Below are 27,883 nucleotides of genomic sequence, written 5' to 3' on the forward strand. Positions count from 1 at the left end.
TCATTCTTTTTGGTTGGCGTGTGAGGCCAATCACAGTTTTTTTACTTTTTTAAAACAGCATATTAACCAATTATTATCATGTGCATCCACAGAGACAAGAAGACATGACTTACGTTCCACAATCGCGACCGACGTATCCTCTTCGGCAGGCATTACACGTTGGCCGACCATCTGTATCGAGAACGCAGGTGGGCGAAAACCTGGAGAAGAAAAAAATACACATAGTTAAATATGTATGCCAAAGGCTATTGAATGCACCCACACATGGTTTACATAAAACTGTATTTTAACGCAATTGACAAAAAAGTACTCATGTTTGTACACAGTCAACCTAATCTGCACAGACTAAGCCATATCACAAGATCAAAGAAGAACGAGAAGGAAACTGGGGTGGATTGAAAAAAAAAAAAGAGTTAGATCAGTCTTATCTCGAGTTATGACAAGTTACTCATCCTAAGTTAGGACTAGCCTTTAGTTTGTAAGAGTCCTAGGACTAGTTCTAAGTTAGGACTAGCCTTTAGTTTGTAACAGTCCTAGAACTAGTTCTAAGTTAGGACTAGCCTTTAGTTTGTAAAAGTCCTAGGACTAGTTCTAATTTAGGACTATCCTTTAGTTTGTAAGAGTCCTAGGACTAGTTCTAAGTTAGGACTAGCCTTTAGTTTGCAAGAGTCCTAGGACTAGTTCTAAGTTAGGACTAGCCTTTAGTTTGCAAGAGTCCTAGGACTAGTTCTAAGTTAGGACTAGCCTTTAGTTTGTACATAAGAGTCCTAGGACTACATGTAGTTCTACCATAGCGCTATCTTTGTGAAAGCGACCCAAGTTGCTCTTTGAAATGATGCATCTTTTGCAGGCCACCAAACTTGAGCATGCACTTGGAGTCGATGTGCCACTACTAGCACATTTCACTAACACCATGGGCTAAGAGCCAGCAGCGAAGGCTGAATAAAATGGCGCGGCGAGATCGATTAATCCCGGGGAACAAAGTTGGAACTGAAGGTTCTTACTGGTTTGAAGGGTTGCTCAGAGGACATGCACAGGGTCGGCAGTCACCAGGGGTGCCTGACGTTGTGTCACCAAAGAACCCATCAGCACACGTCTCGCAGTGCTCACCAACGGTGTTGTGAAGACAGTCCTGTAAAAAAACAAAAAACACTTAAATTGATGACTGAAGAAAAGACAAATTTACAGGAGCTCGAACCCCTGACCTCCAGATTCATACGCAAGTGCTCTACCAACTGGGTTATGTAGCCCTACAGACCGTTATCATGGTGCAGCCATCTTGGTTTTCTCCCTTTCAAATCAATGTAATCAAACCAAAGCCGGAAGAAGAAATAGTCTGGTTCCTTTTTGCGAAATGATTATTAGCATTCATTATTGTTATTCGATACAAGGAACATGACCAAGATGGCGATCTCCAGTTTGTTTAGGGGGGCCAGTCAGAAGCCATCAACCTCCTACTTCCGTGTAGCCAGGGATCACTCACAAGCTTACGATACAACCTGGTCCCAATTTCATAGGACTGCTCAGCATAAAAATTTGCTTAGCATGAAATTTCTTCCTTGATAAAAACAGGATTACCAACCAAATTTCAATTTGTTGCATATTGCTTGTTACTGGTATTCAGCTATTGTTTGCTTATCCTGAAAAGCATGTGGAAATTGCGTTGGTAATCCTGTTTTTATCAAGGAAAAAATGTCATGCTTAGCAAACTTTTTGTGCTTAGCATCTCTATGAAATTGGCCCAGGGATCACACCCAAGTTTACGATACAACCTGGAAATTATTATGGTTTATTTATTAACTGCACTGGTGGCCAAGCAGGCCGAAAAAGTACATTTACAAGTAAAAGTAGTTCGTTAAACAAAAAAAACAAAAAAATATAAATATATATTTATGTAAATATGTAATTATTTTAAAATTAATTAATTGCAAGAGCAACCCAAAAGCACATTACAACCTGGGAAGCGGCAGCAGAGGAATCACTTCAAGGGAATGCGACTTTTTGTTTCAAATATGTCAAGAAATAAATGATACATGCATCTCTGAGAAATTATATCTCTAATACTTACAATGCAAACACCGGTTTCAGAGTTGCAGGAGCTAGCGTGTCCGTTACACTGACACGGTATACAGACACCAAGGTAGAGGCCTTGACCCATACGAGAATAACCAGTAGCACAGTCCTGAAACACAGGCCAAATTACAAATTATCATTTAAAGGCCCTGGACACTATTGGTAATTACTCAAAATAATTGTTAGCATAAAAACGTACTTGGTAATGAGCAATGGAGAGATGTTGATACATTGTAGTATAAAACATTGTGAGAAACGGCTCCCTCTGAAGTCACACAGTTTTTGAGAAAGAAGTAATTTTTAACTAAAATATTTGAATTGAATTTGAGACCTTAGCTAAGGTCTCAAAATAAAGCATCTGAAAGCACAAATTCTGTTTAAACGTTTAGGAAAATAAGCGTAAATGCACGAGCAACTTACCTCACATGACAATCCCCTGTACCCATTGGGGCACTGACAGTCCTCCACAGCCATGGCTTGGGGTTGACCGGTGTTCTGAGGAACTGGAATCAAACACACACAAAATATGAAACTAAAATCTAAAATTGATTAAGGAATGTTGAAATGTAATAGATGTTAAATTTGCCTCGGGATAAAGATTATCAATTTTTATTTTCGATGTGTGGTACAGTGCTAAAGACCGAGTCACATCGCAGTGATAAGAAAACTATAACGATCACAACGCAAAGAAACGCATTAAATTGGTTGAATTGCTCTACGCAGAATACACTGCTAACGTTTTTTTCGTTCTCGTTATTGAGGTTGTGGGTTCGAATCCCTAAGCTAAGTGCTGATTTCACAATAACAAGAAATAAGTATTGTTGACTAGTTACTGAATCACAATTTCTTGACTTGTGCAACTCATAATCATAGACGTTGAACCAATGTTTGTATGAGAGAGTGGGAAGATTATCTAAACAAACAAACAAACAAACAGACTAACCTGCGATATCCATAGAGATGTCTCGAATCCTGGAGCTTGCCATTTCCTGGTGGTACGTGGCGCGGATGAAAATGTACTCTACGTCGGCGAGCGCCATTAAGAAGAACTCCCTCGTTATCGGGCCTTGGTCAGGACGCCTGAAGTTATCCTACGGTTCAGACAAGTAATTAAAGATGTTTTGCATTAATAATTTAAACTTGGGTTGCTTAAGGGCACTGGGGCCTAGTTCACAAATTTTGCAAATCAATCGTCACTATGGTGATCTGACAATTTGTCTTACGATGGGTTTTATTGCTTTGTGAAATTGAGCCCTGGACACTTTTGGTAATTGTCAAAAGCCAGTCTTCTTACTTGGTGTATCTCAACACACGCACAAAATAACAAACCTGTGAAAATTTTAACATCAATGGGAGACTTTTGGGCTGCTTGGTGGCAGCAGACTTACCAGGTAAAATCCATTGTTCTTGGTCAGAAATACGTAAACAATGGAACGTTACTTGGTAAGTTTGCTGCCACCTAGCGTCCAAAGGTCCCCAATTGGTCATCGTGCTTGCACACTGACTATGATGGGATGGCCTATCTATCATTATTATACCGTACCTCAATCAATTGTATACTGTTAGTTCTTGTCTCTCCGGGCTGTAGAGGTCTATCCTGGTAGATGAGACGTATGTTGTTTCCCTAAATATTAAAAAAAACAAAAAAACAATATGACTGTATTTAGGATTTGAAACTTTGCATGGTGGAAATACAATATACACGTAGTAAAGGTTTCATAATACCCTGAATGGGTTGGGGTGGTTCTACAAACAACCATTGGTTTCAGCTCATCGCTTCAGATCAGTATGCTCTGATCATCTTCTGGAAAAAAAAAGATTAAATTTCAGAACTTCACTTCTTTTTTTTACATCTGTCATCGACATCTTATTCATCCACAAATGATGATTATCAGATTCTAGCATCGACAAAATAAAAAATAAATCACAGCCCACTTCTTTAACTGTTTAAGTGTTCCATGTTTTTTGTTTCATTCACTTACAAATATTTCCACGTCACTCTCGCTGTACTGTTGACCAAAGCTTGCTGCATTGTAACTGATGGTGTAGCGAAGGAAACCGCCGTATGCTGTTACCTGGTGAAAGGTCAAAGATGGAAGGTCAATGGTTGAAGGTCAAAGGTGGAAGGTCAAAGGTGGAAGGTCAATGGTGGAAGGTCAAAGGCCAGTACTTTCTGTTTGTCTGATATCAGAAATCCATTTTCTTTCTAACCATTAAGAAAAAATGGTCTGACATTTCGACCCTAGCAGAGTCTTTCTCTGGCTATGGGTCAAAACGTTCGGCCAAAGTGTTTTTTCGCATTGGTTGGTAAGCAGTTTGCAACAGCTGATTCCATTTTCTCTTTTAGGGAAAAAAAACCATAAATGCACAACTCCATTCAGCCAAGTATGTTATGAGGGTAGAACGCACTCAAATAATACCGGAAAAATGAAGACAATTTTACAATTATGGAAATTCTGAGGTTTAAACTGTAGCGAACGAGAAGGGGAAGGTAGTGGCAACAAATTGACCAGGTACATGTACAACTTGATATAATTTGTTTCCCCTCGATGGTTACCTGATCTCCCCTGAACTTCGGTGGAAGACTCCAGAAGTAGGCTTGACGCTGGAGCTGATCAAAGTCTCTGAATGCGATCTCATTGGTCGGAACGTTTATGTTGAATCCGCTAGAGTAGAGGGAGTCGCCGCCGCGGTTACGGAGAACCATACTGCGGGAGTCTGTCGGAGACCGAAACTCAACTCTCAACTGCAGGTAAACAACAACAACAAATAGTTATTGACAAACAATTTATAAAAAAATATGTCATGAACATTCAATGAATCAGATAAGAATTTTAATTTTTGGTTTTTACCCATATACCCATGTACACCGATGTGTGTAGCACTGTATACTCAGTACTTTCCCGAGTCTCAGATAAGAATTGGTTTTAAGTAGGAAACTTGCGGGTAAAATCTCTTCTAAAGGAGTGTTGGCTCTGAAAAGAACCAACGGTCTCAATGTTTCGAACAGTATACTCTGCTCGTCTTCAGGAGAAGTTAGTCACTTACTCAATTTATTGTAAAATTTCATAGCTAGAAAATATCGCTTAGCAGTTTCTGTTGAGCAAAAAATTTGCAGAATACCAGTCATAGATAGTAAACAATGCATGGTACTTTGGCTGGTGACCTTATTCTGGTAAGCGCAGGCTGTCAACAAGACATCCATCCTACTACAAAGAACAATGGGTTAGATCTTGGTCGGAAGGGGCACAATCTTTAGAACACAAGTGTTTTTCAGCCCTCAGAAAAAATCTACACAACTCTGGGACCTGAACCCCCCTCTCAGATATGTGGAATGGTCCAATCTAGGGTATCAAGGTCTTTGAGACCCAAGAGAAAACTTTAAACAAAATGTGCCACAACTTCAAGTTACAAGCGCTCACTTAAAGGCAGTGGACACTATTGGTAATTACTCAAAATAATTATTAGCATAAAACCTTTCTTGGTGACGAGTAATGTGGAAAGGCTGATGGCATAAAACATTGTGAGAAACGGCTCCCTCTGAAGTGCTATAGTTTCCGAGAAAGAAGTAATTTTCCATGAATTTGATTTCGAGACCTCAGATTTAGAACTTGAGGTCTCGAAATCAACCATCTAAACGCACACAACTTCCTGTGACAAGGGTGTTTTTTTCTTTCATTATTATCTCGCAAGTTCGATGACCGATTGAGCTCAAATTTTCACAGGTTAGTTATTTTTATGCATATGTTGAGATACACCAACTGTGAAGGCTAGTCTTTGACAATTACCAATAGTGTCCACTGCCTTTAAGGGTTGGAAAGAAGCTTTTTTGCACTGACCTGTTGACGATAGTAATTAGAGCTGCCACATCTCTCTGTGATTCCCATGCAGAAGCATTTGGTGCATCCGTCCGAGTTGCTGGCCTCCAGATTGAAGTAACCGTAGTTACAAACATTACAACGAGAACCCTCTGTGTAGGCCTGTGAGAAAATAAGGGAATCAATGTGTGGTGAAGAGGTTTTCAACTAGTGGTTTAATCCCAACGAGGCCTGGTTCTTGATAATTTTAACCGAGACGAAGTCGAGGTAAATTATCGAAAACCAGGCCTCGGCGGGTTTAAACCACTAGTTGAAAATCGATTCAACACACTTTGATTCCCATTCATAAATACCTTTTTCGGTCAAAAACATCAACACTTTTTGGTCAAACAGTAAAATAAATGCACAAATTTTAATTGTTCAATGATTTCTTTCAACAAAACAGCTATGAAATGGTAAAGCCCTCCGCCGCTTTAGGGTTGAATTGTCATTTCTTTTATTCGGGTATCAATCTTTAAGACAATGTTTTTGTTTGTTTTTTTAAATTGCAGATTGAATTGGACCTTGTTTTAAAGATGATATATTTCTACGGAGATAAAGAATATGCATTTTGGTTTTTACCCATATACACCGATGTGTGTTAGCACTGTATACTCAGTACTTACCCGAGTTCTGTGAAAACAAAGAATCACAGGCATATTACTCGGGTGGGATTCGGACCCAAGACCTTTGGATCTTGTTTGCCGCTGCTATCTTACCTTGCAGGTACAATCTCCTCTTTGATCACAACCTTGCTGCCTGATCCCTCTAGGGTCACACTGACAGGCACCTGGGGGTCAAGAAAATATTTCAGAGGTTAGGCTGTATCGTAATTGGCGGCTTCGGCTACGACTGTTACTCAGGGTGTTGTAACAAAAAATGAGGAGACAATCAGTAGCCATAGCCATGGGGCAATTTCGTGCAACAGCTATCGATGACCGTAGTTCCTCTAGGTTAGCCCAAACTCTGTCTAGTCGACGATTTAGTTGGACTACACAAGTCGACTATTTGGATCCAGCCTACTGGGCACGGTCACATCGCTGGTTATCAATAGCAAGGATGATTGTAGAGCCGGATGATTGTAATAAAATCACTCACCATTTATTTGACAGCTTCCACCAGGGCGTGTTGGATCTCCAAAATAGGGAGCCTCACATCTGTTGAAACAAGTTCAATAAATAACAATAATAAAATAATAAATAATCGTCTCCTGACGATGCTTAGAGCAAGCTAGTCGAAACCTTGAGACCAATTCAGAACTGACTCCGCGGCAGTTAGTTAATTACAATCCTATAAGCTAAAGTAGTAGTCCAGTCTATTTTCTATACCATCCACCAAGGTAATAGTTAAAAAGCAGGACAGTTCTTTTCAGAATTGAGAAGTTTCCCGAACCTCCGACTATCTCTCCGCCGCAGTAGAATAAAGCAAGACAGTTCTCTAAGAACAAACTCTACCTGGCAAGTAGATGAACACATGGTATTAACGCAAACCAAATATACAATAAAAAAGGATTAAAAAAAATACAAATCTGATTTTGTATGGATAATTCTTCCTGGGTGGACATGACCGCTCCAGTATTGCGGTGATATATAGGACACACCACTGCCTTTGGCAATGAAATGAAACCGCTGAGCCAACCTACGATGCCCAAACGGATTGATGAACTTACCGTTCACAGTTGCCTCCTACATGACCCACTGGGCAGTTATCACATGTTGCATAGCCTTCGTTATTCAGGTAACAGGTTGAGGAGAATCTGAGAACATAAAATAATTAAATACCATCTTAGTGCTTTGAACTGTATGTCTCTGTTAAAGGGAAGGTACACGTTTTGTAGCTACTGTGGGCCCTGTGGGTAGGACAGCAGAGGGCGCTGTTGTGTGTGTGTGTAATCCTGAGCAATTTGCCTGCCAGCACACAGCTTTATGCAAATGTGGTATTCACTCTACGGGTATGTAGACTGATGTAGAGCTGATCAGAAGGCAGGGTGAAACAAAAAAAGAAAAAGGATCCATTGAGAAAAGAGACTTACTGGTTGGGTGCTGCCGTTAGCGGACATGGGCATGGCTTGCAGTCGTCACGGGTACCAATTAATGCGTTGCCATAGAAACCAGGTAAACATTGGTCACATCGGTCACCATAAGTATTGTGTTGACATGCCTGGAAAAAAATAAAAATAGATATTTTATTATTTCTTTGTTAGTATTATTATTGGTTTATTAAAACACGTTCAAACATCGCAGCTACAAGCTGAATTGAGTTTAAAATACAGAGATTCCTAAGAAAATAGGAATTTTAAAAATGGCAGAAAAACCATTAAGAAATACAATTTGTTTTACAAACTTTGATAGGTGATGCTTTCTTAAAAAGAACATATAATATACTTTTGCATACGAATGTGAATGCATTGTTGCAAACTACAAATTACGTACATGGCAAAATAAAGGATGACATGTGACAACTGTTCCACTAATCACAACCCAGGTCAAAATTCCAGTTGAACCTAGTTAACTGGGGTCAACTGGTTCAACTGGATAGTGACCAAACTCGTCCATTTTCCATATTAACCAACTGGTTTGGACTAGGTTTAACTGTGTTCAACTAGGTTGAAATTATAAACCAGTTGGTCTCTGTCCATTTTCCATACTAAACCAACTGGTTTTAACTATGTTTAACTAGTTTATCAACTGGTTTCAACTGGTTCCAGTTAAACCCAGTTTAACTAGGTTCAACTGGAATTTCGACCTGGGAAGGATCAACGTATGAGTTACATAAAACTAGGTTTTGATAAAAATGATATTAAGTCAATAGTAGGGTTATACTTTACCTTGGGTCCTACTGTTAGAAAGCATGTTTAGCAGGAAAAAGACAAATTAATTTGAGAAATGTTAATTCATGTAAAAAGTCAACAGTGTAGGAAGTTTAAAGACACTGGACACTATTAGTAATTTTCAAAGACTAGCCTTCTCATTAAGCTTGGGCGATATCACGATATTATCTAATATCGCGATATTAATTTGGAAACGATTTCGATATCGGTTCGATTTGGTTTTAATCGAAATACATATCGTTTTAGTATCGCAATATCGCGATGTATTTCCTAGCTGAGACATCTTGCACCCCATAGGTTTGGAGTAAAACCAGAAGAAAAGGTCATTATAACACCTCTCTTATGCTATGGTTGTCTCTTCTAAAACTTTCACTGGGAGTTTGAAGACTGATGATGTCAAATTTAATTAATCGCGATTATATCGAATATCGCGATATATTATCGGCGATATATCGTGAATAAAATAATTCGATATCGCCCAGGCTTACTTCTCATTTGGTGTATCGCAACATATGCATAAAAGTAACAAACCTGCAGTATCTACTGCCTTTAAAGGTATTATACAAAAAACATCAATGTTTAATTATAGTGTGAAAGCTTACTCATTATGAAAATCATACTACAACCATGTTTTATGCGAACTTGAAACTTTTTGCTACCGCTATGGTCCCAAAAGAATTCCATCCCGTCGCAATTTTCTACTCACCCTACAAGCCCCCGTTTCTGGGTCACAGTCCGTGGCGTGACGATTACACTGGCATTGCTCGCACACACCGAGGTAAAGGCCGCCCCCACTGCGGGTGAAGCCAACATCGCAATCCTACATAAACAAGAAATCACCTTTCATTTTCACAAACAGTAGAACACTTCATCAGTAAACAGGAGAGTTTTCAGGAGAGTAAAAACTGTTCTCCAGCAAAATTTCTGATGAAAACAAAATTTGCAAGCAAAGTTTCACTATAGGGAGAATGCCAGTTAGTGTAAATAATTTAGAATTAGAAAAGCAACAAAAAATTAAAAATGCAAAAATGTACATAAATATTTTTTTTTTTTTACAAAATTCTAAAGATAATTTTGGGTCCAGAATGACCACAGCTTTGTAAAAAGAACCCTGACATCCCTATGTGAAGAGTAATATGTTGTGGGGTAAGAACTTGGGTAAATTATATAGACCACCCTTAATTATTTTTTCAAAACAAAATATAATTTGTTACAAAGTTCTAGAGATAAATTTGGGTCCAGAATGAGCTTGGTAGAAAGAACCCTCACATCCCTATTTGAAGAGTAATTTGATGTGGAGGTAAGAACCTTGGTAAATTATACATTACACCCTTATTTTGTAAAAACAATTTTTTTTTACAAAGTTCCAGAGATAAACTTGGGTCCAGAATCCCGATATCCCTATGTGACGAGTAATTTGGCGTAGAGGTAAGAACTTGTGTAACGCACCTCACATGAAAGCCCAGTGTACCCCACGGGGCAGATGCACTGTTCGACGGCATACGCTCTCTCTCTACCAGTGTTCCTTGGCTCAGCAATGTCAAGGGTTACATCCTTAATCCTGCGAAAGTGAAAAGTAGCCGATTAATCCTCTCCTCTAGTTCCCTTTTGGAAAAGTAGTGAATACTTACCTTCACTGCATTAATATTCTTCATCTCGATGCAAATTTAACGTCTATGATATTTTAGTTGTCGATATTTTTTATGGAAGAATGGAAGTAAATGCACATTTGAATTGAATTGAATTCAAACATTGAGGGCGCCATATTACTTACACAGCGTAGGTGGTTGGATAACTGTACACGGCTCTGATTAGAATCAGATCAAGGTCGGCCAACATCATCATCAGGAACTCTCTGGTCAGGGGTTGATCGTCCAATCTCGTCCAGTAAGTCTGCAAAAAAAAAACCCAGTAAAACACACATTTATTTACAGAGTTGCAAACATCTGCATCAACAATAATAATAATCACCAATCACCAATAATAATAATAACTGGCATTTATAAAGTAGTTTTTCAAGAAATTGCAAAACGCTATGATGTGTCTAACGCAGATCAATAATCTATAAAAAAAAAAAATGGGATCGAGATTTGCAAAACAAAAGGAAAGATTGGTTCAATTTCAAAAAGAGGGAGAGTTGGTTGCTCTGTTATAAGAAAAAAAAATAATAATATTATTATTTCCACAGGTAAACATGATGTGCCCATCGAAATGTCCACTATAAAAAAAAATTACAATTTCCTCATAGATTTCTTTTTTAGCATATAAGTTTAAAAGCAAGTGTTTGTGAAACGTACCTCGATGATTGGAACAGAATAGGTCTTGTAGCTGCTGGCAATTGGACGCTCTTGATGAACGATCTTACCTGTGATTCCATTACCCTGTTGGCAGGCAGAAAAAAAGTATATTAATATAAAAATAACAATAGTGTTATCTATTAAAAAAGCAAACAAATTGCCACCTAGTGAGAGGTTTAGTAACAAAAACACTTACAATCAGCAGGATATCCGGTTCCTGGTTGGTGAAAGTTGCTCCAGCGCCATGTTGGTAAGTAATGGTGTACCGAAGATTGCCACCATACGAAGACACCTGCACATACATTCAATGAAACTTATTAAAGTATTGTACAAAAATTGGGTCAAACTGATTGGGTAAATTCTAAGAAATTCTGGCTTGAACAAAGAAAAAGGGACATGATCGGGATTCGAACCTGCTCTATAAACTGAGATATCTCATTCTATAGTCGTCCATCATTTCAATCATTTCGGGAGTAAGATCCTTCGAGCACATTTTTACTCCCAAAACGGCGGACAGGATAGATGCGTGTTACTGCGCTGCGCATTGTGCAAGGGTAGAACACTAATACACATTTGGTTTGCGGTATGTATGTATCCACTTGCCAGGTTTGTTCTTTAGAAACCGTCTTGCTACATAGTCTCTTACCGAGGAGTAGATTTAGCGGATTGTTCGGGAAAGTTCTCGGCTCTGAAAAGAACTGTTCTGCTTTTTAACTTCAACCTGGGCGGAAGGTATAGAAAATTAGCTTGGACTGCTAACTTAAGCTTAGCGGAGTCAGTTTTTAAATTGGGATAAACGTTTCGACTAGCTTGCTCTAGTCATCGTCAGGGGGCCTATGTTGGGTAGAATGCTTAGTTACTTACTTTGTCGCCAGTGAAGGTTTCAGGTAGGCTCCAGTAATAAGTCTGTGGTTCAAAGGATCGGAAGTTACTGAAGGTGAGCTCTCTTGAGAGAGGGCTGACGGCCAGCCCCTGGTCAATGACTGTGTTCCCTAGGCTATCAGACAGGACGAAACCTTGGTTGTTCTGGGTGAACACAGCTGAAACCTGACAACAAAAATGGGATCAAGAACCCTGTCAACTACTGACAAAAAAAGGACATTAGATAGATTGCACACTCTGCTGATCAGAAACACCAGAGTTTGAATCAAGTGCCCTTAACCGCTCTGCCATGACATCTTATCCGTCCCTACCTGTGATCTGTACTGGGTGGTGCTGGAACAGTCTCGGGTGACGCCCATACAGAAGCAAGATACACACCCATCGGGCGTGTTGCTGTTAAGATGGAATGTGAACGGCTGACAACGGTCGCATTCCTCGCCATGTACATTGTCCTGCAGGAATGGAATCAGAACTAAAGTTAAGTTGATGCTGTGGATATTACTCTGTATCCACAGCTGATAAGCCCGGTTCATACTTCCTGCGAATGTGAATGCGATACAAATGTTGACGTCACAAAAACGCAACAAGAAAATTCGCGCCGGTTGACTTGTGTTCAACTCCTGCGAAACATTCGCGACGAAAACAGGGCTGTGATTTAAAAATTCACTTCGCATTCGCAATTGGGATAAGAGATTTGACATTAGGATGCAGACACACCTTCTTTAACAAGTTCGTCAGCTAAAAAAGTTTGATAGATATTTGTGGATGTGTGTGGATACACTTTTTCAATCTGTGGATACTGAATTTTTTCTTGAGAAATAGGCAGATCGCTCTTATCAATTGGATTTAAAGTAGCATTAAGGCTTACAGGGAACTAGACGAAAATTCTAAGGGTCAGTGTTTACCTTGCAGGCACACTCTGCACCAACCAGCTCCACTGTTCCATCCGAGTTGCAATTTTTGTCGTCCGGCACACAAGAGCTTCCGAAGTTCATCGGGTCTCCAGTATACGTGGGTGCGCAAGTCTGGCACTGTCTGCCATCATACCCTTGAGGGCAGGCGTCGCAGGTGACCAAGCCATCATTGTCAAGGTAGCAAGTAGGGGAAAATCTGGGGAAAATTTTTAAGGTTTATTTCAAAGACCTTGAAGATCCTACTCGTCAGTTAGGTATTTTTTTCAAAAAATTATTCATTTGTAGGAATACTGAAATCCCATCATTTCATAGTGAACGAAAACACAAGTGGAACATACGTGCAGACGTGCCCTTAGAATATAATATAAGAAGTAAATTTCCTTGTTTTTGTGATAAAGAAAAAAACTTCTTACAGGAAGGGTCATATAGATTGTTTTTGGTCAGTGTAACGGTCATTGATAGATAAAAACAGCACACAAAAGATAAACAGAGCTTTAGACTTACTGGTTCGGGTCGATTGTGAGTGGGCAGGGGCAAGGCATGCACGGGATGGACGATAACGGATCACCGAAGTAACCCTCAGCGCACTGGTCACATCTGTTGCCCGCTGTGTTGGCACGGCAGTTGAGGCAGGCGCCCGTCTCTGCGTCACACTGGACAGAGTAACCATTGCACTCACACGGCTGGCAGGAACCCAGGTAACGGTTGTCACGGACACGGTAGTAACCCGAGTCACAATACTAGCAGGAAAAAAAACACAGTGGAAATTGAGTCATTGTGAAGTTTTGACGTTTGTACTTTTGGTATTTTCAGGAAACTCTACGAACAATTTTTGTGTGAAAATGTTTTACTCACTTCTCAAAAACTACAGCACCTCAGCAAGTAATATTTTAAGGTAAGATTTCTATCATTATTATCTTTAAACCGTGTACTTGTAAGTTTAATGTAAATATGTGGACAGTTGGGTTTTGTGTCCTACAAACAGTACCCAAACCCTTCAGAGAAAACCTCATCCCTCGACATTTTAAATCTACATACCTCACAAGATTGACCTGTGTAACCCAGAGGACACTCACACTTCTCCACCGAGAAGGCTTCGTCTCTCCCGTTGTTCTCTGCTTGAGCGCCATCAAGGTAAACATTGGAAAGACTAAAAGAGGGGAAAAATTGTTTCAAATGTTAATCAAAAATGAAAATTGCATCCCTTAAAGGAACACTTTGCCTTGGACCAGTCTAGTTGGTCTTTGAGCAAGATTGTTACCATTTTTTTATGAAGTGCAGATGGGTAGAAAGATGTTGTTAAAGTAGAATACAATGATCCACACAAACATGCCTCGAAATTGCACGGTTTTCCTTTAACCTCGTCGACTAATACGGTCGGCCATTTTGGGAGTCAAATTTTAGAAAAACAATAATAAAAAAACAGATATTTACTAACAGGGAGATTGCCAATAAACATGTCGGTTACAGGTGGTAGAGTGCCAGCACATTCATCTTGAGGTCGCGGGTTGACATGCTACTCAATTCACTTTTTTATGTTTAACCCCAAATAATTTCTCAATGAAAATATCATGCTGAACAAACCTATGAGATTTCATTCCAATTGTGGCTCTTCGTTTTTAACACACTCAAAAAATGCATCTAAATTAGGCCTTTAAAGACTCAGGTCCTAGTTTTACCCTAAATTTACTCTAGCCCGCTGAAGGTGTTATGGCACTATATAAATACAGTTCTTTTATATTTTACTCTAGCCCGCTTTGTCACAATACCTTGTGTCCCGAGTGTTAGTGTTATACCAAGCTCTGATCAGGAATTTCTGGACGTTTTGAAGCGCCATCATTATTTCAAGCTACCACCGTCTCACATTTCAAGACTACCTTATTTTCTTTGTGTTCTCCCAAGCGCTTAGAGACTTTCTTCTGAATGTGTTAGGCACTAAATACAGTTCTTTTTTATATTTTACTCTAGCCAGCTCTGTCAAAATACCTTGTGTCCCGAGTGTTAGTGTTATACGAAGCTCTTATCAGGAATTTCTCGACGTTTTGAAGCACCATCATTACTTCCATTCTCGTTGCTGGAGTCATTTGACTTCCTTCCTCTCTGATCCAACCATCCTTCATTTTCAATAAAAAAACATCATTTTTAATATTCTTTTAGTAACAAGCATGATATTTGGTCCTTGTTGAAAAAAGTAGAAACAAATTGTTGAGCACAAGAGCTGACATACTTGTTTTAACATGGTGTCAGTTTAAGTAGACTTCAGGCTATTTAAAGACAGTTTTTCTGATTTTTACAAAGGCAGACAAATTGAAACCGAAACATCAGGCTATTAGCTATTTTTATGCATTTATACCATAATTGTGTAGATCCTTTTCATTGGTAGCATGCAGTGCGAATACCTAATTCTATTTTTATAAGAAACACACTTTCTTTTTTATAGATGTCTCACCTCGACAATTTTGACGCTGACTTCGTTGAATCGTGATTCTTCCATACTCCGTCCGACTACGTAATTCAATCTCATCCCATTACCCTCTAAGATGACATCAGGGGTCAGGTCCGCCGCGATTGGTCGGCCACCGGATTCAGCGTTGAACCGAACGCGATATTGCAGTTCACCTCCATAGCTGGTCAGCTGCAGAGAGAGACCAATATATCTTGATAATAAATTTGTTTACAGTGGACAGAATTTGTTTTATTTGGGGTGAGAAAGATCGGGGAATTGATAATATTGTGACTCGTTTTTCCTCATTCAAATAACCAATGCATGATCCCAACCTTCAAAACAGTGTTGGTTTTGTTTGGTTTAAGAGTTGTAGTTATAACTTATTTATTTATCGTATTATTTGTTTTTATTTTCATTGTTCTTATTTTTTTTCTATTTATTTTTTTTTTTTGGGGGGGAGGAGCTATTTAGAAGTAATTACAAATACACCCACCCCTAGAAACAAGAAATATGTCAACATGGTCAAGTCATTGGACTGCAGGACTTGCAATCACAAGGCTGTGGGTTCGAATCCTGCCAAGATAACCGCTGGTTTCACAACGACTAGAATAAGTATTGTCGTCTAGTTACAGAATCACAATTTCTTGATTTATGCAAGAACCAACGGTTCTTTTGAGAACCAAAACATGGGTGCTATGCCAAACTTGATCTAAACAAACAAACAAACAAACAAACAAACAAACAAACAAACAAACAAACAAACAAACAATCAAACAAACAAACAAATGTACCCTATTTCCTAGCAGGGCATCAGGCAGCACCCAGTAGTACTCTCCGTTTGGTAGTCTGCGGTTCATATCCAACACAGTCACCTCATCTGTGCTGGGGTTGACCTGAACGAGGCTCTCGTCCACAGTGGTGATCGAACCGTCCAAACGAGACCGGGATCCGAGAAGAGTTCCTTGCGTATCGTCGTTTGAATAGACAAGTCCCAACTAAAAAAACAAAATTCAAAGAAGAAAACAAATTCTTTGACTTTCTCTGAATAAAGCCACTGGACACTATTGGTGGTTACTCAAAATAATGTTGATCATAAAAACTTACTTGAGAACTGTTGGTAGTATAAAACATTGTGAATTCTTTCAATTTAACTCGATTTGATCTGGTTAACTAATGAATTATAATTTGTCTTATTGTATATTCAAATAATTAATCACTGAATTATTCATGTACCTATGGGCGATAGCAACCACTCCCAGTACATCTTGATGTGATGATGTCAAAGCAGAAGCATTCAATTTAAGTAGTAAACTAATGAATTATTCATACTCAAGTCATTAATCACTGAATTATTCATGTACCTGTGTGCGGTAGTAGCCACTCCCAGTACATCTTGATGTAATGTCAAAGCAGAAGCATTCAATGCAGTCTTCAGGAAGCAGAGCTCCATTGTTGAATACATTACCGGTGCATATGCCCTCAGGTGCTGTAGGTTATTTAAATAAATGAATATTCATGAGGTGCTGTAGGTTATTTAAATAAATGAGTATTCATGAGGTGCTGTAGGTTATTTAAACAAATGAGTATTCATGAGCTTCATTCAAAGTATGATAAGGCTGAAGGGAATGGTTTTTTTTTTAAGATCAAGACCAAGATCACAAAAATGGGTTTTCTTCAATGGAAGTCTTGAATAAACAAACACAAAACCTATTTCACTGCTTAGCATAAGTGTTGCTACTGTTGTTGTTGTTGGTTTTTTGAGGGGGGGGGGGGGGGGGCGAGGGGATAAATGGGAAATTCCTTTTAGACGACAGGGTAAAATTACCCTATTTATCCGAGTCAACTAATTTTCCAAGAAACCTTCACAATATAAATAATGGTTTGGGCTTGAACAAAGAAAGAAATTTGACTAAAGCGGGATTTGAACCAACGACCTCCAAATTAACATGCCCGCACTCTACCAACTGAGCTATATCTAGCTATATTGTAGGTCTCCCTAATATAAATAATAAAACAACGTTGCAGTCTTTCCCCAAACAACAAATCTAAAGAGGTGGATGAAATGTTGTTAGCTTACGGATAGCGATGAGTATGGCGTCCGGAATAGCAAAGAGATATCCGATGCTGTTCATTGCTTCACATGTATAGGCTCCCTGGTCGCTCTCCTGGACGTTGTAAATAGTCAGCATACCACGGCCATTCTCACTCACTGCTCTCGCCTTGAAAAAGAAACAATCATTGTTTACAGATTGCAGTAATCTACACAGCCCAAACTCAAAGGCACAAAAGAGTACCTACTGCCAAGGTAGCAGTTAATATGTAGAACAGTTCTTTTTAGAACTGAGAAGTCTCACGAATTCCACAAAAATCTCTGCGGCGGCAGAAGAATAAAGACAAGACAATTTGTCACAAGAACATAATCTACCCAGCAAGTAGATATACATGCGGTTTTACCGCAAACAAAATATCGATACCTCACCATAAAATGCCTCAAATCCCATCTATACCATGTTTGTCGTTGGTTACTATACAGAAATTCATGTCCTCAACAGAGTTAAGTGAACGTGCAAAAGTTTACAACTTTAGACACTCACTTTAAAAAGTACCAGTCGAAACTTGTCCATCAAACGACTAATTCTAATTTTTTACCTTTGACGGGTCTGGTAATGGACCCCAGTTGAAACGCCATGAAATGATGGGAACCGGATTGCCCAGAGCAATGCAAGTGATGACTACCGTTGCACCCACGGTCACCGTCACCGGGGAACCGGGCGAAACAGTCACCTCAGGTTTGGCTGCGGAGGGGGGGGGGAAAAAAATGCAAACAAAAATGAGCAACACGTGTCTGAAAAGACAGTTGAAGTCAGTTTCATAAATTTAATTTTGGACAAGTCAGGAAACAAAGCTGGATTTATTTGGACACATCTGAATACTAATATGAGCCCTTCTACAGGGACGAGATGTCAGCACATAACGGCATCATTTGTGTACAAAATAGATACGTCATTGCAGTAATTTAATGGCGTGTTGTGGCCAAGCAGTCAAGCGGCACAGGACCCTGGTGTTTTCTCATCAGAAGAAGAAGGGTTTGAGTCCAGGTCATGGCACTTGTATCCCGGAGTGGGACACTCTACCATAGTTACTCTGTCCTTCAGATGGGACATTAAACGATTGCCTGGATCGGGCGAGCTGGTCTTTGAAAAGCGTTTGAAATAGTTTACTATAAAAAGCATATGGTTGGAAAGATGTTTTATATAAAGAATAAAATGCTTCAAACACTTTTCAAAGACCAACTCGCCCGATACAAGGCAACATGTCCCTTTAAGCTGTGGGTCCTCTGTATACTAGGATTGTCAGTGCATGTGAAGAACCCAACCGCCGATTTCACAAAACTCTCCCTACATTTAAACTTAAGACCAATCTTAGGACTTAAGACGAGTCCCAATCCTGGACTGTAGCATGCAGACCTTAAGATTAATCCTAAGTTAGAAACTCAAGATAAGACGAGTCCTAACTCTTTGTGAAATCGACGGCTGAACACTTATCATGAAAGAGTAGGGGTTAACCCCAGTATTCCTGGTTCACATTGCAAGCACCCTTGTTTACAGGTTTCAGCCAGGCTTGCGAGCTTTAGTGATTAAGTTTACTTAGGAGGCATCCTTGATTTCATCACCAGAAACTTTCGATAATAATAATAATTTCCTGTGGTCTAAGACATTGAAACTTCAATGTTATATTCCTTCCGAGGGTAAACTTACAACATCCAATCTCATCGGAGCGATCGCTGCAGTCAAAGTCTTTGTCACACTGGTAAGCTTTAGGGATGCACTGCGTAGTCACTGTGTTCAAGCACTGAAACTCAGTAGAGGCACACGGAGAACCAGGCAAGGCGACCGCTGTTGATAAACCAGAAGGAGGAATGTCACTGATTTGAGCCCATTTTCTTAGGACTGCTTAGGCACAAAAAGTAGCTAAGCACAATACAATTTTGCTTACCAGAGTAAGGTTACCAGCCAACATACCATGTCATCTGTACAATTTGTTAACTGGTATCCTGCTATTTCAGCTAAGCAGGAAGCTATGAAGCAAAGATGTCTGCTTAAGACAGCTCTATGAACTTGAGCTATGTGCTTATTGCAGTTCAAAAAGTTGCTTAGCTTTTTACTTTGTCAAAATGTATACAAGAAGATTTTTGCGAAAAGGTAAACTTACGACAGTTTCGTTCTTCGCTTCCGTCTTCGCAGTCATCGTCACCGTCACATACCCAGATCTTCTGGATGCAGAACCCACTGGAACACTGGTACTCATTGGGTTCACAGCCAGCGGTAGCTGTGGGGGAGAATGGGTGTTTGATGGGTTAGGGGTGAAAAGTACCCAGAAAATCGGAGAACTGTCCATATCCTGCCACCACTTTTTCATTCATTATGAAATAAATTAGTATCTAATTTACTCCAATGAGATATCCTTTTGGTAAAAATGGGTGAAAAAGTGGTGGCAGCATATGGAAAGTTTCCCCCAAAAACAGTTAGAGGGGTATTCCTGACCATGTAGGGTGTTTTGAGGTCGAAAGCTGCCAACATTTGCGTTTGCAATCAGGGATGATCTTCAAACTCAACTCACTAAAATATTTATGCTCCTGGACCTAGGGAAGCAATATAAACTTACAGCAGCTAGATAATCTGAACCTCAAACTCAACTCTCAAAAACATTTATGCTCCTGGACGGAGGGAAGCAATATAAGGTTACGGCTCGTTACGCAGTAGCGACTTACAGCAGCTAGATTCATCTGATCCTCAAATACAACTCTCTAAAACATATATGCTCCTAGAAGGAGGGAAGCAATATAAGGTTATAACTTACAGCAGCTTGATTCATCTGATCCGTCATCACAGTCCAGTTCCCCATCACAGCGATACGACAACGGTATACACTGACCGTTCCTGCATGTAGCTTGGTTCTGGTTGCATTGACCGGGGGACAGAGTGGTGGTCCGAGTTGGTGCCGTGCTTGGCGATGGAGGAAGAGCTGCAAAACATACAAAACCATAAATGAATTATGACAGTGCAAATAGTTTTACGGCCCCAGCTTTTGGTATTATTAGAAGGCAAAATATTCTTCACATGGCTACATTAGACTTCATTTTATTTGTTTATTCTGGTTGTGAAGCCACAGACTCTCAGACCAGCGAACTGAATCACTATATACTTTTATCAAGCTGCCTCCATCTTGGTCATGTGCCTCGTATCGAGTAACAATAACGAATGCTAATAATCATTTTGCTAAAAGAAACCAGACTACTTTGTTCTTCCAGCCTCGGTTTGGTAACATTGATATAAATGGGAGAAATTCAAAGATGGCTGCACCATGATAACAGTCTATACAAGCCAAGTACCCAATGGAGAGAAAACAAGAAAGGGTGTTTCAGTTTTATAGATGTGTGAGGAAAACCCCAGAGAATTAATCAAGGGATAAGTAGGGACTGAGAAACCCAATCCACATAGTGCCCTTGGAGGAATTCGAATCAGGGTCGTAGAGGTGGAAGGCTAGACATGAAAACATTGCGCCAACCTAGCTGACAAAACTGCATTGTAATGTAATACTTCAGAATGAAATACTGGCCAAAATAAATTGCATTTAATTTTCATGTTCATTCTCTTCTTTAACAAAGCAAGAAAAAATACTCAAATATCATGAATAATACATTTGATTTAAAAGGTACATAAACACACATGTCAAAGCACTAGCAGTAGGTGTTTTCTGTAAGTAATTAATTTGAAACAAAATGGTGTTGAAAAGAAAAATGACATCAAGTTAATAATCATGAACAAACAAGGATTCCCAAAGAAAACCGAAAAGATCAAAAATCCATTATAAACAGCTTATCCTGTTGGTAGGTCATTATGTCACATAAGCCGCGCATTTGACTCAACCCGTCCAAAGTTGCGCCTAACTTCTGGCTTGTGCACGTGCCACACCACGTTACTAAGCCTTCTCCGCTTACACAGCTAGCCCATAGATTCAGCAGTTGCTCTGTAAGCGAAGAATGGTGATCGCAAGCGCAGAATTCGGCGGAGAGCAGAGCCATGAAATTTTACCCTGACAGGCAAGTGAAAAGTTTTAATCCTGCAATGCATTTCCTACGGCTTCCGCTAATCGCCAGCCAGACAGTTTACAAGACATTTGGCGTAAGCGTGGCTTACATCGGAGTAACATTATACTTACCAACAGAATTATTCTGTGGTCAACACACATGCATAGTTAATAGTTATATGATTCAATCAAAAACAAAGAAAGCCAGGTTAAGATGGGAAGAAAAGAGAACGGATTAAATCAGATTAAGAACGTTCCTTTGTCACCTGTGAAAGTTAAAAAGAAAGTGATTAATTATTTGTTAACAAGAAATGAATCCCAAAGAATCATGCAAATACCACGCATGTTACTGGAAAGTTATTTTCAGAGAAATTATTTTGATGAATCAATCAAGAGTTATAGACTGAAGAAAAGAATGCAAAAAATTACTTTTACAAATGCATAAATATAATCAAATATTTTAAAAGGCACATTAAATGGTTGTTCTAAAACGAAGCGTTTTGGGGGTAAGTATTAAGTACTGTATGTATAGGAGTATCTGACAATTAAAACTATAAGAAAACTAAACTTACCATGCCTAACATTAACAAATATTAATAAACATACAGCTAAAGAAATCATATTAATTTTAAAGATTGCTCAAAACATTATTTCTCTGTCGGCATTTTGTTAGCATACCAACCTAAAATCTGCCAGTAAGCAGCAAATATGCTAGTTTGTGTATTGGTGAACAATTATATATTTTGGCTTGTTTCTTTATTGTAAATGTTTGCCTAGTTTCGGTTTGTTATTGTCTTTTATCCATACACTATATGTTATACACTGTATACTTTAAGAAAGTCCTGTGAAAAAAATCCACAGGCATATTACCCTGGTGGAATTGGAACCCACGACCTTTAAAATTCTAGAGCAGATGTCTTACCACTAGACCACTGAGTTTGCCCAGTAGCTTATAGAGGCAGTTTTAACCTATATTTCAGAAGCGTGTACCTCAACATGTTAAATTTGCATCAGGAAATAAAGAAGATTGTCTTTTAGATTTAAAAGACGTGTGTTACGTTATATGTTATACCGCCCTCTTGTGTTGGTAACTGTAGGCAGTTGCCATGCGAGCAGCCATCTTGCTACACTGGAAGTGAGAAACCTTTGGAAGACCGTGCTACGACTGTAAACAATTATTGAAGATCAAGATGAACTGGTCTGTAAGTAGTTCCAAATTCTTGCTGATTCACAGGAAACGACCAAGTGAAAACCTGATGTTTGACACATCCCTTTTTGGCGCAGGAAGACCGCAGACAACGATATCATCCACAACACCTACTGTAGTTCCATAAGTCCAGGTCTGCATGTCGTTATGAAACCTCAGGAGAATTTCACACGTAAACACCACAAGATTTTCAGGGCCAGGGAATCTGCATGTGGCATGCCTCCTCCTCCTCGAACAGTTCCCCCGTCTCATGCTGCCTTGTCCGAAACAGCCAACCTTCTTCTCCTTCCATCTGCCTTCCAAAACTCCAGCCCGACATCCTGCGATGCATTTTGAACATTTGGAAAGTTCATTCGATCAAATGGCAGACAACCCATCCCTCAAAAAAGGTGCCTGTTCTGTAACTTTTTCCTCAGACTGTTGCTGGGCTTCCTAGTGCAGCGGAAAAAGTCCCGGTAAAAGTTCAGCTGAGGGATCACACCAATACTAGAATATCGACCACTATTTCTGTCAAAAGTCACCAGGAAGTTTCCCCGATAGCGATGGACGTACTGATAACAGTTATTTGTCTGCTAATTGACAATCATTTTCGTCTATCAAAACATTGTCTAGTCTAAGACTTCCTGTGCAGCAGACGATTAGTGCATCCTAAAATAAAAACTGCAGCTCTCTACAAAATGACCTTAGTACAGTGGCAGGAGATACGAAAGACAATACTTCTAAAGAGTTACGTGGCAAAAAGTTATAATCGACGCTTTCTTTCCACCAAAAATTCCAGAGTCCCAATCCCTACCCAATCTCCTCGTTCCAATTGTCACTTTTCAAAATGATTGATTTGCAAGAAATCCAAATACAGTAAAATGACCCGAGGACCCCGACAACTGGAACTTTTTTGTTCAAGTGTAAGTTCATTGCTCCCAACTCCAAGCTAACGGCTCTAATTTCACAATGACTAGAATAAGTAATGTCGCCTAGTTACTGAATCACAATTTCTTGATTTGTGCAACTCTTAAACTTTTACGAGAGATATTGGATGTTGCTAGCTTGATGTTTATATCCCCTCGTGGGAGAAAGCCAAGTTCCCTTTATGGGAAGATCATCTATCAAACTTTGTAAACCACTGCCAACAAAAATTTTGTATATGACTTGCATATGACTTAAATAAAAAAAGTTGACAGAACAAAGTGGGACGAAAAAGTGACAGAACAGTGGAACAACAAGCTAACTTGTAAGTCACCGTTACTGTTAAGGGAGAGGTGCTGTATTTCTTAGCTCTTCAAAATATAAAAACAAAATAGGTCCACGCTTTATCTGGATGAATGCTAAAAATACACTTCTGACACTTTGTGTACAATTTTACACACTTAAAGCATCCATGAATCTTTTGTTACCAAGGAAACGATAAAAGGTCATGACCTGCACATTTAAAAAAAATCATTCATCAAAAACTTGTTGAGCAAACATGTCATTTAACTTTCTTGCTCAAGGATGACAAGGGAATGTTTGTGGAGTACCGGTACATGAAGAACTTGAGTAAAAATCACAAAATAACTATTTGTTTGCTCTGGTTTAAAGAGGGGCTCCCAGGTCAAATTGAGTTTTTTTATGCACTCATTTTCCAATAGATAGAGTCGTCATGAAAGTGGGGGGAAAGTTAGAAGTCTCTTACCTCACGTTAAAATTATCGATTTAGTTTCAATATGAAAATTGAATCACGATGTCAGACAGCAAAAACGAATGGATCTGTCGTTTCAAAGAGGAATTGTTTGCACCAGTCAGACGGTCAAATCTAATAACCTTTAGATTGAATATCATCAAAATTCAGGAACACACTAAACAACTCCCTGTAAATTTGAATTGTGACGTCATCAAATATTTTGGGATTTTGAAAAAAATTGCACTTGAAGGGTATCAAAAACAGTCGCGTTTTATACCATTTTTACCTTGAGTTCAGAGACTTGACAGTGTTTTTTATCATTTTTATGATGACTCTTTCTATTGGTAAACAGGTGCATCACGAAACAGACTTTGACTTTGGAGTCACTCCTTCATGACTTTTAGTGATGTTAGGCTCATTAATTGAAACATCCTGTGACGGTAAATGAGATCATTTATTGTCTGATGACATTTATGAACAATGGGCAACATGATGACAGTTTTAACTACCGTTCTTGAGCGTTTAATCGCTAACATCCAGCAAGCCAAAAGCATGTGACCTAGACCTATTTGGGACTCAATTTCATGACAATGTTATCTTTCCCATCTGGAAATTATACAAGTTAAATGTTCACATAAATTAAATCTGTTTAATCCGAAATGTTTAATGCATGGAATTTCTTGTGCGGGGGAATGTTAAGGCAGATTAAAAATGTTGTTTCCCGCAGAAAATCTTACGATGGTACTCAACTTAAAATTTGCTTCATGTACTGATACATTATGTCCACACCAAAATAATTTGTTTTTTTAAGTGCCGTTCATTAATTTAATTGCTTGAAAAATTTCAGGGTACCGTGTCGTAACTCAGGAAATATTTGTACTGACATCGAGAATGTAATTGCAGTTTGTCAACATAAAAAAAACGAGGTACCAGGGACAAGCGTTTGCTAAACTGCCCTCAACTGGAGCAACCCTGCATAGCTGAAGGCCTTGAAATTCTATTCCTCTTTGGCCGAACCCTGGACAGAATAAGCACAGACTTTGATGTCAAATTTTTATATTTACAAAAGCATAGCCGAAAAAAGTTTACAATGAACGTCAAATTTTCCCCTAAAAGGTGTTTCTTCTGATGCTTATTAAATTTAAAGTTTGTTTATTCAGCGTTTTTCCTAAACACCAAAGTCTTAACTCTTCTTAAAACCAAATCGTCCAACTTTGGTATCATTCAGACCAGCTGGTGAGACCAATTTTCCATAATTGGTTTGGATGAAATGAATTTGGTGCCTCGTTATTAAGTCTGGTGTCCCATGTCTTGGAAGAAAACAGACCTTCTTTTGCAAGAACCACAAGTTCTGAGTTTTGCCAAACCTTGGTTTGTAAAGTACAGCGGCCTTTCCGTAAAATAAAATAAATCAATAATTGAATACAAGTGCTATAAAATTACCCGGATCCAAGATAAACCAACTGGGCTAGCCAATACAAAAAGTACAGATAATGTTTCTTTAAAAATCAAAACTTGAAATGTTTTATTAAAAAGGTGAAATTTGTGCAAACCCAGATACTCAACTTCCCTACACAAAATAGAAGTCAATGTTTGTAAATAAAAAGAGAGGTTTATGAGACATGTGTTTATCATGTCCATTTGACTTTATAAATGTGGCATTGATGAAGTGGGGGTGAGGGGTAGTGCAAAGATCTGGAGCATGATAACAATTTACAAATACATGTTGAAAAGGACTTAGCTACGGCTACTGCCAATGACCAAGGAACTAAAGAGCAACAGTCGTAGCTGTAGCCACCAATTCTACAGCACAATATTGCTGTTTCACATGGGGAACCAGACACAAAACAATGCGAGTACCTTTGGGTCTTTTATAGTCAGGCCCCAAAGGAGTTTTCTGCTCTGGGATGACACAGTTTAAATAACAGTTGAATAACCTAATAACTAGAATAAAACCAATGAGTCTCCACCAGCGAACACTTCAAATAATTTGGTCACGTTCCTCTGTACGGAGACAGATTACCGTAGCGACCTCTTGACAATAAAAAAGGTCCTTACTGTGACCTCTTAAAGGCACGGTACCTTTTAAGATAATTCAATATGAAATTGGTCTGATGGAAGTAAATTTGCTCCGTAAAGCTGGCCAAGATATAAAATATCTTTAATGTAAAACTGTCTTTTGCTGTTCCATTTTTTTTTTTCCCTCTCATCTGCAGAAAATAACTTAATGTGAAGTTTTGAAATTCCTTCAAATCATTTCTGGAAACTCAGTCTGGTTCAGCAATTTCACAAAACTGGTAAGCACAGAAATATGCTAAGAAAGTACTGCAAACCTTCCCATATAAGAAAGTACTGGCTACCAGCCTGAAGTCTTTATAACTTCCATTGGCAACTTATTGGAAACTGTGCCAGATGTGGGCCCTGAGTTTCATTAGTTATGTCATCAATCAAGTGACTTGTTTAAAATTTACTTTTGAGGTTAAAAAAAAAAAAATCTGGTTTTTGTTTTTATTATTTGTTATTGATGATATTTTGAGGTAGATTATTCCAGAGAATGAGTTTCAGAGAAAGAGAGAGTCAGAGACAGATGTTGGAAGTTAAAGAAGATTTAAATATTAAAGATTTCAGAGGGGAAAAAAACTGTAAGTTTGCGAAGACTGAAAAACAAATCCAGCGGAGTGTTAGGCAGGAAAGTGGTTTAAACCAAGGCCCAGAAAAAAACGGAAAGAAAGAAAACATACCACAAATCCCAGTTGATTTAAAGAGTAAGTAAACATCTGTTATTGGGCCCCAAATTCATGGCGCTGTTTATCAGGGAATTCTGCACTTACAGTGCCCAGAAGAGCACGTAATTGTATTATCTGTAAACGCAGAATTCCCTGGTAAGCCGAGCCATGGAATTGGGACACGGTTATAGTCTTTGTTGAGATAGACTTGTGATTGAAATATTATTATGAGCATCATTCCAAGGTATATTTTTGTTAATTTTGTTTTATTACATAAACCTTCACCTTTTATTGATTCCAAATCCAAGTTCAAAATTTGTGTCAAATCCAACCTACGGCTGGTGCAATTCTTCAAAATCCTTTCCCTTAAGTCGTCTAAACTTTGATGGATTTAGGATGGACTGCGTCACATTCCAAAGGTTTGAGCGCTTCAGTTATCAGACCCCTAAAGAATTCTATTGGATTTTGAAAGATTGCGAGCCAAAATTCTGAAGAAGATAGGGGGGGATTCAGGGTGCCAACATTTTGTTAATAGAAGACGCAGTTCCACCACGATTTTAGGAGAATTTCAAACAGTGTCCCTACCTCTGGAGATAACAATGCGGAACATGCACGTTGCACTATTTCCACTGTTGTCAGTGAAAGTGTACTTGACCATCGACTCTCCAATTTGGAAAGACGTATTTGGCGTGTGAGTTCTTGATACACGCACTGGTGCCCCGTCATTGTCCATTGCAGTGGGCTCAGTCCACACAATGTCAATGTCATTCATGTTGGCTGGGGCTGTTTCTAGTATATCCGACGGGCAACCCTGAATAACTGGCGGTGTGGTGTCTCGCTCTGTCCAAGTTAATAAGGGTCAAGATTTTGGAGCTGGTTATCATTTTTCTGATCCTTTCTTAAG

General features: G+C 39.0%; 1 protein-coding gene across 7 annotated transcripts in view; it reads right to left on the reverse strand.

Annotated features, from left to right (window-relative positions):
• The window catches only part of LOC139950490 (basement membrane-specific heparan sulfate proteoglycan core protein-like), a 124,381-nt gene that overhangs the window by 39,883 nt on the left and 56,615 nt on the right, over positions 1-27,883 (reverse strand). For 4 of the 7 annotated variants that reach the window (XM_071949196.1, XM_071949195.1, XM_071949194.1 and 1 more), the window contains 32 exons: positions 20,160-20,324; positions 19,512-19,628; positions 19,058-19,195; positions 17,949-18,094; positions 17,377-17,518; positions 16,661-16,785; positions 16,091-16,294; positions 15,303-15,488; positions 14,840-14,967; positions 13,892-14,003; positions 13,358-13,593; positions 12,845-13,049; positions 12,251-12,391; positions 11,922-12,104; positions 11,254-11,349; positions 11,058-11,141; positions 10,535-10,653; positions 10,210-10,321; positions 9,467-9,580; positions 7,963-8,090; positions 7,600-7,686; positions 7,029-7,087; positions 6,650-6,720; positions 5,913-6,053; positions 4,631-4,819; positions 4,056-4,148; positions 3,617-3,697; positions 3,017-3,164; positions 2,494-2,576; positions 2,069-2,182; positions 1,005-1,132; positions 114-200 (listed from right to left, as the gene is read on the reverse strand). In XM_071949196.1, coding sequence (XP_071805297.1) covers positions 114-200; positions 1,005-1,132; positions 2,069-2,182; positions 2,494-2,576; positions 3,017-3,164; positions 3,617-3,697; positions 4,056-4,148; positions 4,631-4,819; positions 5,913-6,053; positions 6,650-6,720; positions 7,029-7,087; positions 7,600-7,686; positions 7,963-8,090; positions 9,467-9,580; positions 10,210-10,321; positions 10,535-10,653; positions 11,058-11,141; positions 11,254-11,349; positions 11,922-12,104; positions 12,251-12,391; positions 12,845-13,049; positions 13,358-13,593; positions 13,892-14,003; positions 14,840-14,967; positions 15,303-15,488; positions 16,091-16,294; positions 16,661-16,785; positions 17,377-17,518; positions 17,949-18,094; positions 19,058-19,195; positions 19,512-19,628; positions 20,160-20,324 — 4,162 coding nt within the window. Of the gene's footprint in view, positions 1-113; positions 201-1,004; positions 1,133-2,068; positions 2,183-2,493; positions 2,577-3,016; positions 3,165-3,616; positions 3,698-4,055; positions 4,149-4,630; positions 4,820-5,912; positions 6,054-6,649; positions 6,721-7,028; positions 7,088-7,599; positions 7,687-7,962; positions 8,091-9,466; positions 9,581-10,209; positions 10,322-10,534; positions 10,654-11,057; positions 11,142-11,253; positions 11,350-11,921; positions 12,105-12,250; positions 12,392-12,844; positions 13,050-13,357; positions 13,594-13,891; positions 14,004-14,839; positions 14,968-15,302; positions 15,489-16,090; positions 16,295-16,660; positions 16,786-17,376; positions 17,519-17,948; positions 18,095-19,057; positions 19,196-19,511; positions 19,629-20,159; positions 20,325-27,564; positions 27,820-27,883 lie in introns of all 7 variants that reach the window. The other 3 variants (XM_071949193.1, XM_071949190.1, XM_071949189.1) reach the window with 1 other exon arrangement.

Source organism: Asterias amurensis, chromosome 18 (assembly GCF_032118995.1).
Source record: "Asterias amurensis chromosome 18, ASM3211899v1".
Lineage (NCBI taxonomy): Eukaryota > Metazoa > Echinodermata > Asteroidea > Forcipulatida > Asteriidae > Asterias > Asterias amurensis.